At 41.6% G+C, this 17,871-nt stretch overlaps 1 protein-coding gene across 1 annotated transcript in view; it reads right to left on the bottom strand.

Moving 5' to 3' along the window:
• Positions 1-11,150: 11,150 nt before the first annotated feature.
• GRM1 (glutamate metabotropic receptor 1) overlaps positions 11,151-17,871 on the bottom strand; it is a 358,869-nt gene continuing 352,148 nt past the window's right edge. Inside the window, exon 8 of the mRNA XM_060167605.1 lies at positions 11,151-12,081. Within this exon, the coding sequence (XP_060023588.1) occupies positions 11,151-12,081 (931 nt within the window). The remainder of the gene's footprint in view (positions 12,082-17,871) is intronic.

A 17,871-nucleotide genomic window follows, 5' to 3' on the forward strand; every position in this document is an offset into this window, starting at 1 on the left:
CAGTATTATTATTTTCATACACAGGCACCAGACAAAAATGAAATTTGTCATTCAATTTTATCTGCTTATTCCAACAGAATTGGTAAACAGGAGAGACGATAATCAGGGAAAACTAAATCTTTCGTGAGTGCACATTTTCCCTTTAGCGTAGCCTTTGTGTTTAGGCAAATTTAGAATGGTGGAGCGTGAAAGGGAAGGTGGATAGTATTTACCGTCTCTGGGGTTTCAGAACTCAGATCAGGAGAATTAAACCTGGAGAGTCATGGCAACCAAGAAGCAATGAGGATCTAGAGTCTTTGTGTAGGTAGAACAGGCTGAAACAATACACCATTTGAGTAGTATTTTACTACCTATTAGAATAAGAAGGAATTCTCTGAAAATCTGCAGCAGAGACCCTGATCAGAAAAGTGAGTGTAAATAATGCCGTAAATTACACCCTCTTTGTATCTTGGGAACAGTCATGTCAACCCACAGGGGTCACTAGGTGCCTTGTGAATGCGGGTCAAAGGTCAGTGGCCCTTTATAGCTTCCATCTCTCTGAGTCTCAGATACTGTGCCTCTGAGGCTGTCTTTTGCTGGGGAGGCTGCAGCCACTGTCTCCGCTAAGTAGAAATAAAACATATCTAATCAAGGAATAAATGATACCTACTTCTACAGGAGAAATAGATTGTATTTTCTCAAGTCAGATATTACCGGCCTGAGTGAGCAGAAACTGCTCACTGATCAAAAGTCCTCTCTCCTAGAAATGTATTTTATTCTATCACTAGGGTTCTACAATAATTTTGTAAATGTATGAATTTCACATCTTCTCATCCCATAATGTTTTAACCAGTTATTTAACAAAAGGCAGTAAGAAGAGGAGTTAATTTTCATTTAGTTAAAAATTATAAAAAAGGAAGTTTAATGATGTTCTCAACCACTTAAAAATGCTACCCTTGCCTCACCACTGCTTATGGTAAATTAAGTATCCCATTACAGAAGGATGAAGGTTATTTTAAGTCACATCTAGTTACTTGAGGTGGCAGAACCTTCCCTGAGGTCCTGGAGGCACTCTTCACCATCAGACTGGGTTTTGATAAATGGTAAGGATTGGTCATGGAAATCTGTGCTAAAAATTTCTGCCACGTGTTAGTCTATGTGGCTGCATGAAAGCAGGTCATGCATTGTAGTGAAAACCTGAAAAAGGAAAACAAATCAAAAGAATCTGCACTAGCAAGTACTCTGTGTGCAGCCAAGGTGGTGAAAGTGTGCAAAAGGCCAGGAGACTTAGGGGTTTGCATGGTTAGCAATCAATAAGGTAAACCCTGGATTCTGGCGAGCCTGTGAATTTAGTCATTATCACTTATTCGCCTTGTGTCTCTAGGCAAGCTTCTTAGTATATCTAAGCCCCAGTTTGCTTACCTGTAGATTGAGGATAATGACTGTGGCACAGACGAAGAAACCTGTTCACCATTGGCCTCAGGCATTAGGATGAACGCATTTTCCAGCCTCCCTTGCAGTTAGATTTCAGGGGACGAACCTCCAGCTCTGGCATTTCCTTTACTGCAGTAACTTAGAGACCATGTTCCAGCTAGAGTTGCTACCAGGATGAAGGAGGGTGGCCCATCCTGCATGTGATTTTATGTGAACATGAAATAAATGCTGTTTTATTAAGGCACTGAGATTTCAGTCCTCCCTCCCATTCTTCCCTTCTCCTTTCCTCTCTCTTTTCTCCCTCCTCTCCCCCTCACTTCCTCCTTTCCTCCCTCCCTCCCTCCCTTCCTTCTTTCCTGATACTGTAGCACAGTGTAGCATATCCTGATTAATACAGACGTCACACCTACTTCGCACAGGTATATGGATTAAACAATGTCAAGGATACAATGCTGGGGACATAGGGACACATAATAAGTCTTTAATACATATATTAATATTTTATATAATTCAAACTCATCATTTTAGAGATTAAAAATGCTGAGGCTTAAAGGAGTTAAGTGATTTAACCACAAGGAAACAGCTAATTTGGGGTATATATAGCTAAAGATTTCCAATCTGGGGTTCTTTCAAATATATTGCAATCTTCCCCTAAACCAGATGTACCCCTTCAGTGAAAGAAACATTTAGATGCTTTAACTCTGTTGAGCTGAATTTATTTAAAGAAGGTAGCTAGTGCGTTGAAGCTTCAGTGATGTCTGAACAGTGTTGATCTCAATCTTACAATTGTCACGTGGCATCTATTTGAAATTTAGCTAATTATCTTCAGATCTACTCATGAATTTTTTTTTTTTTTTACTCTAAATTCCCTCTCTTTTTTTTTTACTCTAAATTCTCTTAGTAGACATTCTGGAAATAGTAATTACCTATCTGAAAAACAGAGTGACCCTTTAAAAAATTCCCAGTACATTTACTTGAAATTAGAATGACATATCATCTATTAACTTGCAGAACCACAGAATACAATAACTATTATACTTTTTTACTTTAAGTATTTTTCTAATACCTTTATAAATTACTATAATTAGACAGCAATTTTGAGTTAGATCTTTTTTCTGTTGGTAGACTTCCATTGTAAGTCAACGTGTGGTAATTCTGTTGGTGGAGTTGAGCAAAATTCCCCAGCTCCAAGGAAACATGAAGCCTTTGGGAGATAATTCACACCCAGTTCCCAACTTTAGAGTAAGCAATATAAGTTTTCCATCATTTTGCTATTCAAACTAAGTGTGCTTACTTGTATCAAGAATTTTCAAAACAGTTTCCAGTGTAGTATTTCCAGCATAGTATTCAGCATAATTCTCAGCATAATATGGTGGTTCAGAGTGTGAGCTTTGGAACCCAGGAAATGTACTGCCATCTCTATGGATATCCCACTAGCTTTGCAATTTTAGGCAAGTTACTTCATCTTTTTTGAGCTGTAGTTTTCTCATTTACAAAATGAGAATACACCCTATCTCAAAGGATGTTACAAAGTTAAATGTGATGTAAAATGCATATTGTTTGGGAGGGAAGAAATAATAATTATAATCAAATAACTGATAATACATTATTGGAAACCAGCCTAAAGGAATATTATATATAGAAAAAGTCTTTGGTGTGAAATAATTCCTCATATTATTTGCAGGGCTCAACAAGTTATAAACAATCTAAGTATCTAATAGGAGAAGGGTTGAATAAATTGCAAGGTGCACATCTAATAAAGTCTATAGAGTATCTTTGTCAATGTCAGTAAGAAATGTTTTATGAGCTGCTTGTGAATATGAAGTAGGTCACTTTAATGATTTATCCTAACTCCCTGCCTGCTACATGGCAAATACCATGGCATTTCTAAATTCTGTTGGGTCGTTGAAGGGAGAGCATTGACTCTGATATAATTTGTACACTGCCTGCACCTCTGCCTTCCTCGGTTTCAGCTGCTGCTTTGTCATCTGTTTTGGCTGCTGCCTGCAGTTACTTTACTCGCCCCTGTTGCTGTTCCCTGCACCTCTCCACAGCCATTTGTCCACATCTTTTTCTGGGTCGGACTGCCCACATAGTGGCCCTGCCCCAGCTTTGACCTCTAACATCTTTTGAGGCTCTCTTCCTTGCTGTTGCTAAAAGCTCAGTACTGCCTGCTTCTGATTTGTTACTGATGTCCCTTGTACCATTTCACTAAACTGCCACAGGCTGGCCAGCCCTCTGCTCGGCTGTCCCAAAACTGGGGCTCTGACCCTCATGATCTCCATCACTTATCTTTCCTGCTGGCTTACAAGGAGATCCCTGCCCCTTCTTGTGGCTTCTTCTAACTCTTATATGTAGGAGTTGGGGGAGGGGGCTGGAAGACTCGCGATCCATTCTTACCATTGAGCCACAGAGCCCTTTCCATTGCCAAGTGCGCTAGGTTCTGATGGGCATAATCACTGCCCCGTCTGCTCCAGCCCTGTGGCTGATTCTTGCCCAGGTTCCATTTGCCTTACTCGTGCCTTTGTTTTCTCTTTCAGGTCATCTATTGTGCCTCTCCGTAACCTGCCCTATCAGCTATGCTGCTATATATTGGAATTCGCTGTATATGTGAACCTCAGATGGGAACCCAGAAGTTTCCTGGATTCAAGTCCATGGGGATTGGGAACTTTGCCCAACTCCGTGAGCAGGTGATTCCTTAGCTCGGATCAAGTGGAAATCCTTGCTTAAGTCATATTGCTAAATAAAAAAAGCAGAGGAAAAAAAAGATATAAATGAAAGATGATCCTAACTCTGTTAAGAACAAATTTACTTGCGTGTAAATCACTAGAAGGTAAAATCAAAATATCTGTAATGTTAATATTTGGCTGATGTGACTATAGCTTATTTTCTTTCTTTAATTCTCTAAGTTTCTACCATGCAATTTATTTTTTAATAGAAAAAATGACACAATTTAAGAAATCATTGCAAAGAAATAACCCCGGGGCTGGGAACAAATTTAAAGGACAGTCGCACTTAAACTTTCTTTTGTGATTTTCCTTTGCTATAAAAAAACCAGTATTCTGGCTGATTCTAGAAGCATTTGTTCTCACTTCAAGTCCTTCAGTACACCTTTGCCTTGCCTTCTGCAGTTCTTGTTCTCGTATTCTTATCTGTACCAGTATCTGTATTTGCGGGCATGTATGTTATCTGCTTGCTTCCTATCTATCTATCTGCCTATCTATCTACCTGTCTATCTATCTATCCATCATCATCTCCATATCATATCTATAGCAGGTACTGTTGGTGCCCTGCCCAATCTTGACACTCACCTTCCCCACATAGGCCAACTCTTAGGTTTCCAACTGCCAGCATCTGCGATTCTTTGCCTGAAGGCTATCTCTGGAGATAGGAGCCTGCATGTGAGACACACTGGAAGCACTTGGAATCGACATGCACCTCCCTCCCCAGCAGTCCTTAACCATGACAGGAATTGGTGATTCAATGCTCCCTGTTCTTTGGGGAATGGAGACAGTTATGAGTCATGTTCTCTACTGTCTCCCAGAGACTCCAGCAGGACTGAGTCCAGCAATGCAGCCATATTGGCCGCCTCATTTCCCCACTCTCCTACTAGTTCTTCCAGGGATCACTTCCCCAGTAGACATTTGCATTCAAATGCTCCTGTCAGGGTCTGTTCCAGGGTAAATGCAACCTAAAAAAATATCTTCATTCATATCTATTTCCTGCAGTTCACATGAAAATGGCTTAAGCGTTACAGCTGTCTCAGAGCTAAGCGTGAGCTCAAAGTGTGGCAGGACTGCTAACAAAATGAACACTATACTAGGTAGCAATACTAGAATAATGGTTCAAAAGAGTCAATGTATCTGTCCTGTTCTGGATGCAACATTTTTTTTTTTTTTTTTTTTTTTTTTGTGGTATGCAGGCCTCTCACTGTTGTGGTCTCTCCTGTTGCGGAGCACAGGCTCTGGACGTGCAGGCTCAGCGGCCATGGCTCACGGGCCCAGCCGCTCTGCGGCATGTGGGATCTTCCCGGACCGGGGCACGAACCCGTGTCCCCTGCATCGGAAGGCGGACTCTCAACCACTGCGCCACCAGGGAAGCCCCTGGATGCAACATTTAAAAAAAAATATTCCAAAATTGGAAAATGACCGTAACCTGATTAGTAGTTTAGGAACCTAATGACAAAGCTAACAGTTAAGGAAAGTAAAGCAGTTTGGCTTGGAGAATAAACCACTAACTAACGGCATAGTCACTGTACTCAGGTGGCTGAAGGGAAGTCCTGTGCACAGTGGACTAAATGTGTTTCGTCTTTCTCCAGAAGGCAGAACTCTGATTGGACAAAAGTTAGAGAAAAGCAAATTCTGACCCTGGAAAATGAAGAATTTTCTAACAATTAGAGTGTTTCCTTAACTAATGCAAGATTCTAGTCCCTGGAAATACTTAGGCAGAGGGCAAAAGTCATCTAAAGCCATTCCATCCCTTAAAATAAAACAGGTCACACAAGCCTCTGTGATTCTCACCAAAAGCTCATTTCGGTCAATAGCATTTTGTCTCTGCAATTCCATCAGACTGCCATCCCGTTGCATATCTTGCTGGTCGTACCTCGTAGTTTTTCTGGTTCCCTAGAGACCTTCATTCTGGATTTGCACCGTAGTTCTCTTTCCCGTCCAGCTTTGGGTATTAACAACATAGTTTTGGACTTGCTTTTCCAGGATCCAGGGCCACCTGCTCTCTCTCTTTGCATAACTGCTGGCAGTTGGCCTTGTTACCCCCAGTCCCTCCTGCTGTCCTACCCCAGATAGCGATGGCTTCTCACTTGGTCCCTGCCTGACACGGGAAGAAGAACAGGACACAAGGGAATAGAATCCTCACTGAGGTGAGAGCTTAAGTGACTTCTTTCTAAATTTACTTCCAGCTCTATACTTCTATGATTATTTTTCTTGTCACTTTTTGTTATCCTCATTCTTAAGCTTTTTTTCCTTGTCTATTAATCTATAAGCATTGCTTCTCTAGCTACCCTGGGAAAATCAAGCCAGTTTCCAGTTTAATAGCATCACTACTTCAACTCCCTACCTAAGCTCTCCTTTTCTCCCATGTTCTCCCAAGCCTTGGTGACCGGGTTAGCCTTTTACTTTGTCTAAAGGGATGTACTTCTGTAAGGAAGGAACCCCCAGCCCATGCTTTCCCCATGGAGGACTTATTTGTCCTCACTTTAACTGGTGCCTTCTTCAGCAGTCTGTGTCTTACCTGCAATTCTCCTGCAGAGGACGCTGTTTCCCACACCGAGCACTGCCTTGCCAGACCTCTGGCTGGGCTCAGTGGATACTGAGTATTGCCACCCTCTTCTGCAGGCAAAGCAGACCTGCTGCCCAGTGGGACAGCTCTCTCTGATGCCACAAGTAGAGCTTGTTTTTCATGATGAAAACATGTGTTGTTCCTGTTGGCAGATTTAGGACCAGTAGGTAGAAATACAGGGCTCTGGACCCCATAAGGATCTTGGAGCAAATCTTCAGAGAGCTGGGCTGGGAGAACTATATGGTGTTACAATACTCATTTACTTTCTCAACAGACATTTACTGAGTGTCTGATTTGCCTTGAAGCCTCAGAAATCAGGTATTAGAAAGCAAAAAGGAGCTAAAAATCTATTCAGGGAAAGAGACATGTAAGTTATAATGTAATCTGGGATGTGTACAAAATACTATGGGAATACAAAATGGGGAGCAGTCACAACAGACACAAACTCCTGCATAGTATCCTGGGCTCTGGAGAAGAACACGAGTTCATAGGCTCTGTGCTGGCTTAGGATGGGGGTCAATTCCCCATTGAGCCACTTACTAGCTAAGAGACTTTGGGCACGTTATTTCAGTTCTCTAAGGTATTCCTTGTGGCAGTAGTACTGGGAAGATTAAAGGAGAAGGAATGCAAAAGACCTGCAAAATTTCTGGCACAGAGTAGGTTAAAAAAATGTTGTTTCCATTCTCTTTGATTGCTTCTCAGGATAGAAATTATTGGGGCAGTTCCCATACAATGTTCGTGGTATCTGGATCCCAATTTCAACTTATCCAAATGTCTCCATTGTGATGCAGCTTCCGGACTTTCCAAGTGGAGGCCCTTATGACCCACCATGGTGTATGGGTGTTTCTTTGGACAGCACACCTGAAATATTTTCATTTTTTTTCTTGTTTCTTTTTTTCCCCTGTTCTTTGTTTCTCATTTTCTCTCTCATGGGTTTTCTTCATGAGACCAAGCCTCCATGTCATAACTTCTCATTCTATTTTCTGGGCACAATGAAGAAACCCCTGGTGTCTCAGCTCCTGATTCTGGTAATTTCTTCAACATCAGCCTTCCTGGATAGAGGCTGCTCTTTCCATCTAAATGCACCACACTCTCATGGATGTGGCCCTGGTACCACCAAGTTTTCTCTTTGAATGACACTTGGTAGATGCCTTACTTTGTAGGCATCTTATCTAGAGATGTGAATAAAAGATGCTCCCTTGTTCTGGGGACCAGTGATGTCTCCATTGAAATATAAGGGAATGGAACTTGGGATAAGCAGGAGGATATCAACAAGGTAAGAAACCAGGTACCCCTAGAGTGTGAACCAAGGGAAGAAAATCTGTGCGGGGCACAAATGAAACAAAGATGGAGCCTTCAGATGCCTCTGTCTCTAAATCTCTGCTGGAGATGCAGGAGTTTGTCAAGCCTCACGTATTCTATCATAAAAGGTAGATGACAATGTCTGCCACAACACTGAAAATTTAAATTCTGGATTTCATTTTAAACGTTAGAGTTAGAGATACAGCCTTGCTCATGATCAAATTATCCTCTACTTTGTCACCTACCTGGTCGGTAGACTTCGTGTGGTCATCTCCAGCTTTCACCTAGAAGACACGTGCTGAGCAAACAAAACATTGAAATTATTTCTTATACCAGTCAGTCTGTTTCTATTATTGTCACTCTTACAAAGTAGAGAGAGGGAACATACACATTTAATAAATAGAAAATATTTATTATACAGCAGTATCAAGATATTTGACAACAGACAGTAACAAGCCAAAGGAAAACACTTTTATGAGAGCTATACAATTTGTATAAGCACATACATTACGGTGGAAAGTTTCTGTCCTTTTCTTATAGGGTATGTATGTGTACATTTCCAATTTTGAACAATGATAATTTAAGAGCTAGTACTCTACTGTATTCAGGAAAACTTTTAATCATGATAATAGTAGGCATTCAGAGTAATAATGTGACTGGCGTTGAATGTGTTCACCAAATGTCTCAGACTAAAACCTCAGGACAAACTGACATAGTATTTGAATAGTAGAAGCAGTTTTCCTGATCTAGTCTTACTTTAAAAGTATCTGAATGCACAAGTCCTGATCTTAAGAACATATGTCAGTGGCATTAAGATAAAAAACCTGTTTCACTAATAATAGATAGTATACTTTCCCTTGCTAGTTTGCCAATTAGTAGACCATATATTAAACATTGGAACCATCCATTTTCCTCATTCTGCTTCATGACAGTGAAAATATGGAACTGAAATCCATGTTTCAGTCATGAGGTCTTTCTACCAAAGGTGTAATAAAGTAATTTTTTAAAAGGAAAGGCAGTCTATTCTTGATATAAAACTGACTAAACTTGGCAGTAGAATATGGGAAGACATAAGAAATATGAGCCTCAAACATTGGAGTGGATGTTAAATTCTGAACAAATGATGCAGTGAGTATTTAAAGAGTCTAAGATACATTTTGGCTGAGAAATCAGCAGCTTCAACATGAAGGAAGCATATTAAACACGACTGAATATAAAGCATAAACAAAGATACTTAAGGGGATAAGATTCATTCCCAAGTAATACAAGAAATCAAAACAGCAAGAAAAATCTCTTTTATTGGGGAGAAAAAGGGGGAGCAAAAACGAAACAACTGGATTACATGTATGTGGATAGTATACACCGCAAATAACAAAAATAAAAAGACAAGTTATGAGTGAAAATATAGGAATAAAAGAACGTGGAAATAAAAATTAAAAGAGATCAAAAAGTGATGAATAAATAATTTGGGAAATCATGACCAGACTTAGAAGCTAGTATATGCTTTAAGCACATAAAGCTTAAGAAGCTGTGGAAAATTAAGAAAACAAACAAACCCTAAAGAAACCTGAAATAATGTAAATACTGCCATTTCAATCTTATGTTTTAATAATGATGTGTGCAAGTTTATAAAACGTACCTTTTTATTGTTACCCACAGTTTCTGCGAACTTTTAGTATAACAAATTTTCAAACCTCTTCATTAATAACATATTTCCACATCATAAAATATCTGAAAAATAAGTTCCCTCTTAGAAGAAGAGGGACCATCTGAGCAGCATATGAAAAACATTGGACCAAAGCAGTCAAACCTTCAAAGAGCTCCTGTAAATACCGACGGCAATGGTATATAAAATGTTATTTGGAACATAAATATATCTACACTATATCGGAAGACAATCTTCTTGTTGCAGTTAGATTGACATTACTTTGCACAAATTTCATCATCACAGGTATATAAGGACACAAGAACACATTCACTTGCTAGTTACAGGGACTTCAGTGACAATTAGAAAGAATTATTTGTCATTTAAACCAATAATAGTTGCTATGAGTACACCATTAAGTTCAAAGATGGATTTGTTTCTGTAGCACATAGAAACAATGGCACCAAATACACATACTGCATCTTAGAAGTTCAACTGGTAAGTATTATTTGCTACAGTAAATGGAAGGTAACAATTTTGCCACATGGTTTGTTCTCTTTAATGTAAGGGCAAAGGAGAGCCCCCCTTGGCACACAAGTAAATCCACAAAAAGTCTTCTGCCACTCTCAAAACAATCTCTTGTCTGGACTTCTGAAATCACCAGTAAGCGAGCATCAGATATGGGAAGCTGATTTTTGCTGACTGATTTTGTTCAAAGCCCCAAGCTTATGCACTCTCTTGCTTCTCATTCCGCCCTCCCTTAGCACTCCTGATGAAATGTTTTTTGGTGATAATTTTGCTCTTATTCCTATTTTCTAAATAGAGGGAAATCACAAAGCAGCAAGGTATCCACACACCTTTCTCCAAGTGTGACAGCAAGGCTGGCACTGGATGGGGTGCAGTCGGCGAGCAGAGGCCCCTTTTGGGGCCAGTTCCCGAGTGTCCCGAAGACCAGGCGTCTGTGGGCCCAGTAGGGAGAAGGGCTTGAGAGAAATGAGCTGCTGTCCATCACTGTTCTCCGGGCGGTTCCACGCCTGCCCCTCCTTCACCCACCTGCTCTGTCTGACTCCACCATGCTCGCTGGGAATACCATGACAACGAGCTAATGATTCAACTGGGCGGTCCTCCCGGGCTGTCCCCTTCCACACGGGCCAAGGGTGTGGGCATGTATATCTATGCACAATGGTCCGAAGAGATTATGTTGGTTGATTTTGCGATTAAAGTTACATACTATATGGGATTGTGCTTTGTCAGAATTCCCTTTCTTCCCAGAGAAGGCTTTTGAGTAATTCAAGAATCAGAATCTTCGCCTGGATCGCTTTTTGCTGGCAGAGTCCCGTGTCTCTCGCGCTGGCCTTGCTAAGACGGCAGCCGCGATCTCTTCCCTGCCCCCGACTTCACCTCCAGCCTCCGCGTCTCCCCCAGCCTTCTGCAAGTCTCCGGAGGTGCTGGTGCCCCCTGACCCCTCCTGCTTTCCCCTGTGGACACCCCCTCCCTACAGGGTGGAAGAGCTTTGCTTATAGTCCCTCAGGATGACAGAGGCGTAGGTCGCGTTGGGAGGGGTGCAGAGCACCGACTCGGACACGGGGGAGCTGGGCGCCGAGCTGCCCGAGGCCGCCGAGTCGCGGAAGGGGGAAGGAGGCGTCAGGGCCGGCGAGTCCTCCGGAGTTGGTTTGCTGGCCGCCCGCAGCTCCTCTCCCTCCTCCCCCAGGTCGTCTTCCTCCGTGTTCCCTTCCCGCTCGTACAAGTACTCCTGCAGGAGCCTGAACCTCTCGCTGTCGTCCTCGTCGTCGTCGTCGGCCGACGGGGAGACGGGCTCCTCCCCGAAGGTGCTCAGCTGCAGCGGCAGCATCTGCAGGTGCTGCGGCGGCGCCGGGGGCGGGAAGAGGGGCCGCACCCCGTTCCCCGGAGCCCCGGGGACTGCGAGCACCGAGTTGAAATCCGGGATCCCGGTGCTGAAATTGTTGACCACTCCCTGCAGCTGGTCCAAGAGGGATTTCTGCGCTGGCGGCGGCGGCGGCGGCGGCGGCTGCTGGAGGGGAGGGGGCAAGCCCCTGGGGACGGCCGGGTCGGCCAGGAAGAGGGGGGTCTCCTCTGCGGTCAGGCGGGGCGGCAGAGGCGGGGTGCTCACCACCGCGGTCGGCACGCGTCGGTGCACCACCATAGAAGGACTGCTGGGCGGGCTGAAGCCGATCGGCCGGGCACCCTCCTCCTCCACGCTGTAAAGGGTCTTGGTGCTGGTATCGGAAAAGGTCAGGCTCTTGCCGGAGCCTTGGTAACTTTTAGTGAGGGGTTTGATGACGGCTGTTTGGTTGCAGGCCGTCTCGTTGGTCTTCACGTGCACAGAGAGGCGGTGCCACATGTGCTGTCCCTTGGGCACCTGTCTTCCACCTGGTTCAGACCATGACACAGACTTGCCATTAAAACTATGAATAAAATAGAGATGGGTTTATTTGCAGATATATCATGCACACAGGGTGACATACATATAAAACATTTGTTAGCCCAGCTCAAAGCAATCTGACTCCCCCCTCGACGGTATGTATGCTTGTCCTCCACACCCCTACCCTCTCCTTATTATACATCCAACACCAAAATCTGCAGTGACCACAGGTTGCCTCTGAAGCAACCTGGGATTCCATCCACCTCAAGACGAGGTAGGACATTATGACCTTGAGAAAAGTTGTAGGGGAGAAGAGCCAGCTTGTTGTAGAAGCAGCTTTTTTCATTTAGGTCTATGATTTCACAGCTATTACACACACACCCACACACATACACACACACTCTAAGGCAATGATAAAACTGTTGCTCAGTACAAGCCTTTGAAAGATTCCAAAATTGATGGAGGAAACAAATTAAAAGTAAAATCTTAGTTACACATGGACAACAGAGCATAATGACCATAGCTATTGCCTCCCTTTCTTAGTCCCTGGAACAAATTAAAACACACGGATAAGGCTACTCTCATTGTCCTGTGAAGTTATAAAATACGTCCTCTCAGTTGCCCATTCTGATATGCAGGTATTTCCTGTGTTAACAGGGGTGGCATGACTATGCACATGGCATCTGTACAGAAGAGAAGAAAAGGAGATGACAGAAAAACCCAGACCCATGCTTCACTTAAGAGTTTCCTAACTTTCAGCTTTCTTTTTATTTCAAAGTATTATTCCTGACACAGACAGTGGATCACAATTCACATAGCAGCTAGTTTGGGATTTTCACACTGGCAGCATTTAATGAGGTATGTTTGAAAGAGACAGAACTGGAAGGCCCAGAAAAATACACATACCCATATCCTGCTTTAGTCTTCTCGCATAGTTTGTTGCAAATGTGACAAAATTAAGATTCAGACAAAGCAGAAGTTACTGAGACCAGACTTCTCTGGGGCCTTTTCCTCATCGAGCATTGGTGAAGAAAAGTCTTAGGGCACCAGCAATCCTCCACACTTACCAATTTTCATTTTCATGGGATCCCCATAAAACCAACCAAATAGAATATATCTCTGAAGGAAAAAACAATGAGATGTACTGGGTGCATATACTACAAATTCTATTCTGTCCTAATAATTCTGGTCTTACTTTCGGACTCAGTTTATTTTCTGTATAATTTTTAGCAGATGGTGGTACCTTAACATAGCATACTATTAATAACAATAGTGTTAATACTTAAATAGGGAAATCATTTTTTTCTTCTTTTATATTTTTTCAGGAGTTTGCTTTTTCTTTGTGTCCATGAAAACAACAGAGAAAGTAGCACAATGACACATTTTTGACATTAAAACGAAGAGGGAAAATGAGTATTTGTTTCTTAGGTGGATATGTGAAATAGACTATTTCATATCAGATTCTTTTGTTTGGAAAAACGTAGGAAATGATCAATAGTTAGCATAATGGTTTATTTAGTCATTTTGAAAATACAAGAATGACTACTTCAAAAATTATATGTCAGTTCCACATTTATGATGAAGGTAGTGTTTTGACATTTCAAATTTTATAATCCTAAAAGTGAAGTGAGTCAAATAAATACAGATTTGTGTTGAAAGTCTGATATCAATTATAGAAAAGTCTGGATATAAACGTTTTAAAATAGATATAACAGGTAAAATTTTCTCATTATTTGGGAAGAAGGCAGTTCCTCCATATATCTGATAATCTATGCTGTATTTTTAATAGTCCAAGAAAAATCTCATCTCCAAAATACTATATCAAAATTAATATTTCACTCAAACGTATGCTTAATATAATCTCTAAGAATGTATATCTGCTTCTAAATGTGAAATTACTGACTTATCAACCTCTACACTCTCTTGTTAGAATAGCTGACTCTCTCCTGAGGCGAGCAAACTAAAGAATGAGCCGGTGGTGTTCTGGCAAGAGCGTCAACCAGCCAAAGGCAAGACCAGAACCCACAGCTCCTCTTCTGAGTTTGAAATTCTAGGCAAGCTCACCTCCCACTTTCACCTTTCTCAGTTTCCTCCATCTCTCACTCTACTCAAACTTTTTCTCTCCTTATGCATTTAATATGCCTCTTCCAGAAAGTATAAGGCTGTCCAGTTGCCTCTCGCCTTGCATAAATATGCTTTAGTGTAATTTCCAACCGCAATGCTTTGCATTCCTTTCAATTGCAATGGAAACACTTTTTCCTTCTCCAGATGCTTGCCTCTCCATGCTCATTAAGAAAATCACTAAACTAAAAGGCTGCTTGTGTCATTTAGGGGTGTGTGTGTGTGTTTTAAAAACCAATTCCCTTGAGAGCTAGTCTGCCCTAATTCAATCAGTAGGCTTAGATATCCAAATGAAACATTGCCCAGTCTCCATATATGCCAGCAAAAAAGGTAACCTTGTATTGCTGGGACTTAGTTCACTCTCTGGCTCCCTCACATGGGTAGTTTTCCACCTTGTCCAGGGGTCCTATATGAGCCTCTTTTTCAATCATGTAAAAGGCATTATTAATCATCTTGCAGACAGATATGATCACAATTTAGTTCTATTTAATCCAATAGCAATTTTATTCTTGTGATGGAAGATTTTCACCCTGGCTGTCAAAATTAGCAGCTTTCATTCCCCTCAGAGTCTTGCTCTAGATTTTCTGTAAAGTGCTGTTTAATTAGGAAACAGTTATAATGCCCTAGGGAATTTATCAGATTAAGAAAATTAGATTAACCTTTTTTTTTTCAAGGACAAAATAAATTGCTTCCTAAAAACCAGAGTGGAGGAAAAGGCACTATCTCATAGAAACAGCATCACAGGGTATAAACTTTGGTCTTTCTAGATTAGTTATTTTTAACCTATGGTTCACAGACAGCTTGAATGGTCCATGAATCTACATGTATATTAGAGCATTGTTTTTAGGCTGAATCAATATTATGTTTTTGTAGATTATGGGCTGCTATTTTTAAATGCAAAATGCTGTTATGATAAATGGTACTTCTAGATACAAGTGTAACTTAGATCTGAGAAGCCTTTTTTCATGTTTTGTGTTCAAGTGGCCACTAATAAAGGTACAATTACTGTCACAGATTCAGGTGAAGGTTTAATAACCATTTTCGTGTGAAAGTGATTATCCTATTTGAAAAGGTGGAGAACCCATTGCTGTGATATTAAGAAGAGAAAAATTTATAAAATATGGGGCAGCAAAAAGGAATAAATGTGTTATAAAGATGCAATATTATTATGAAATAAGACTTTTATTGAAACCCGGATAACTTTAATACATTGTGTTCCAGCCATCAGCTTCTTCATTCTATTATTTAATTTTACTTGGTTCCCTAATCTTAGGAAAAGCAACCTGGTTTAGAAACACCACAGAATTGTCACAAAGCACCCGACCTTTCTTGCTCTGACTTCAAAAGACAGACATCAGACTGAACAATCTTATATTTGAAGATCAAATGCAGTAGTGTTTGGAGTAAATACCTCGAGTGGTTAAATATATTTGCTGATATTGCAGTGACTGGAGGAAATCACTGTGAGGCCTAGGAGGGGCTAGAGACATGGAGGATGATGCCCGCTGAGAGTCCTGTAGAGCTAAGTGGGGGGAGGGCAGCGGCTCCAGCTCCAGCTCCAGCAGGCTTGGGATCTCGCTTTGGTTTTTCTTTCCTTAGATAAGTATCACAATCCCCCCAAACAGAAAACCCAATATTTACAGCACTTTAGAGAAGAGTTGGAAGTGGGTGGTGTAAACAGATTAGTATATCTTTTTTTTTTTTTCAGATTAGTTTACCTTTGGCATTCAGAGTGATCCTGTCTGTTTTATTTGTTTCGGTAAGTCCTAGTTACATCTGCAGAGTACACTGCTGTCTGCTCCAGAGATGTCTAAAATGGGAATAACAGTGGGTGGATGTTTGAGATCAGGAGGGACGCATCCTGCACAAGCTGCCTGAGGGGGAAGCTTGCACAACACCGGTCTCCATTATGTCCAATGCAAGTCTTTGACACTAGGCTTAATAGCTGCACAACAGACGTGAGGACGGCATCCAGAGAGCCCAGACAAGGCAAGACCTTCCCAAGAGGAGGGCAGTCTCACTCCTTGGAATCTGAAGAGGGTAGCATTTGTTTTCTTTGAAAATGAAAATAGAAACAGGAAATGCCATTGGGTCACAGCGTGGAGAGAATGGCTCACCAAGTAAACAAGCTATAGCCGCAGGCTTGCAGACAGTTCGGCTGTGGCCCTGCAGCTACGACTGGGACATCTGGCCTTTCAAGGAGGAGGCGGTGTTGCCCTGAGACACTTCAGCTGGAATGCCAGAGCTGCCCTGTTCCGGTATCTCACCTCCACCTGTTTCAGCAAGCTGGTACCAGAATGCAGTTTGAACAGTGATTCTTGTAGCACATCAGGCATAGGACTATTTGAAACCATTTGAGTCAGACCCCTGTTTTCCCAGGCAACCCCAAGTTAGTCTTCAACACAAAGAACTCCCACTGACTCCAGTTTCCCTTCTTGAAAGCTTTCCAGAAAAATATGCATATTTAGTCTATATTCTGTGTATATATATCTATCTATATATATATTCAGTATATATATATCTATATATCTTTGGAAGCTTATCTGAACATATTTAAAATTTCTCACCTTATTGAATCACCACGTCTTATAAGGTAGAGAATCTCTGAATGTGTTGGTGAAGACAAACGCTTTTCGATATCATGAGAACATGGTAGTTTCTGATGATATTAAATCTTAAATGGCATTGTGAATTTTATCCCTCTCCTCTTTGATTCTAACCTCATCATAAGCTAATCAGAAAACCATTTGGCTTGCTGAAATATACAATATCACAAAGTCTAAATATACAGTCCTCCTTTTAGAATCTTTAGATCAATCACATTGAATATCCTAAAGTTATATGATTCAGGATAAAAGACAACATAAAGAAAATCAGTTTGCCTTTATTGAGCCTTGTGCTTTCTCCAATGAATTAATAAAGAAAAAGACATCCACAAATGAAATTACCTCATCAATAAAGTATGTAAGAGCCCATAAACTGTGTCCGGGTGTAGGGTCTACTGTCTTGAGAAAATTGACAAATCTATTTCAAACTAAAGAGTAGAATTCTGATGGTTACTAAACTTTTTCTAAGTATATTTTGAATGGCCTTCGGCTTAACCTAATGATGATTGCTGGCTGAGGAAAGAAATTCTGGTGCCAAAGTTTATTTATGACATCATGTTGGTACAGCAGCATTGTTTTAGCAGAGGTATACCAGGTGTAATTATATTCCTCCAGGAGGTATAGATGAACCTAATTATGTTCCTTTTGAAGAAAGTTCAGGTCAAGCATTATCATTTTTTTCTATGCTCCATGCTTCCAGACCTATAATTTTTTTTTTTTTTTTTTTTTTTTTTTTGCGGTACGCGGGCCTCTCACTGTTGTGGCTTCTCCCGTTGCAGAGCACAGGCTCCAGACGCGCAGGCTCAGCGGCCATGGCTCACGGGCCCAGCCGCTCCGCGGCATGTGGGATCCTCCTGTGCCAGGGCATGAACCCCCGTCCCCTGCATCGGCAGGCGGACTCTCAACCACTGCGCCACCAGGGAAGCCCCCAGACCTATAATTTTCATAGCAAGTCTTTGGATGCTCTTCAGCAATACTTGAGTCCTCACATTTTCCCTGGAAATACAGAGCAGTTGCATTGCCCTGCAGGGATTACTCCTCAGAGGCAGGAGAGATCTAGGCAGACCATAATGATCCAGTAGGCAGCTTTATTTCTATCACTAGTC

Source organism: Lagenorhynchus albirostris, chromosome 12 (genome assembly GCF_949774975.1).
Source record: "Lagenorhynchus albirostris chromosome 12, mLagAlb1.1, whole genome shotgun sequence".
NCBI lineage: Eukaryota > Metazoa > Chordata > Mammalia > Artiodactyla > Delphinidae > Lagenorhynchus > Lagenorhynchus albirostris.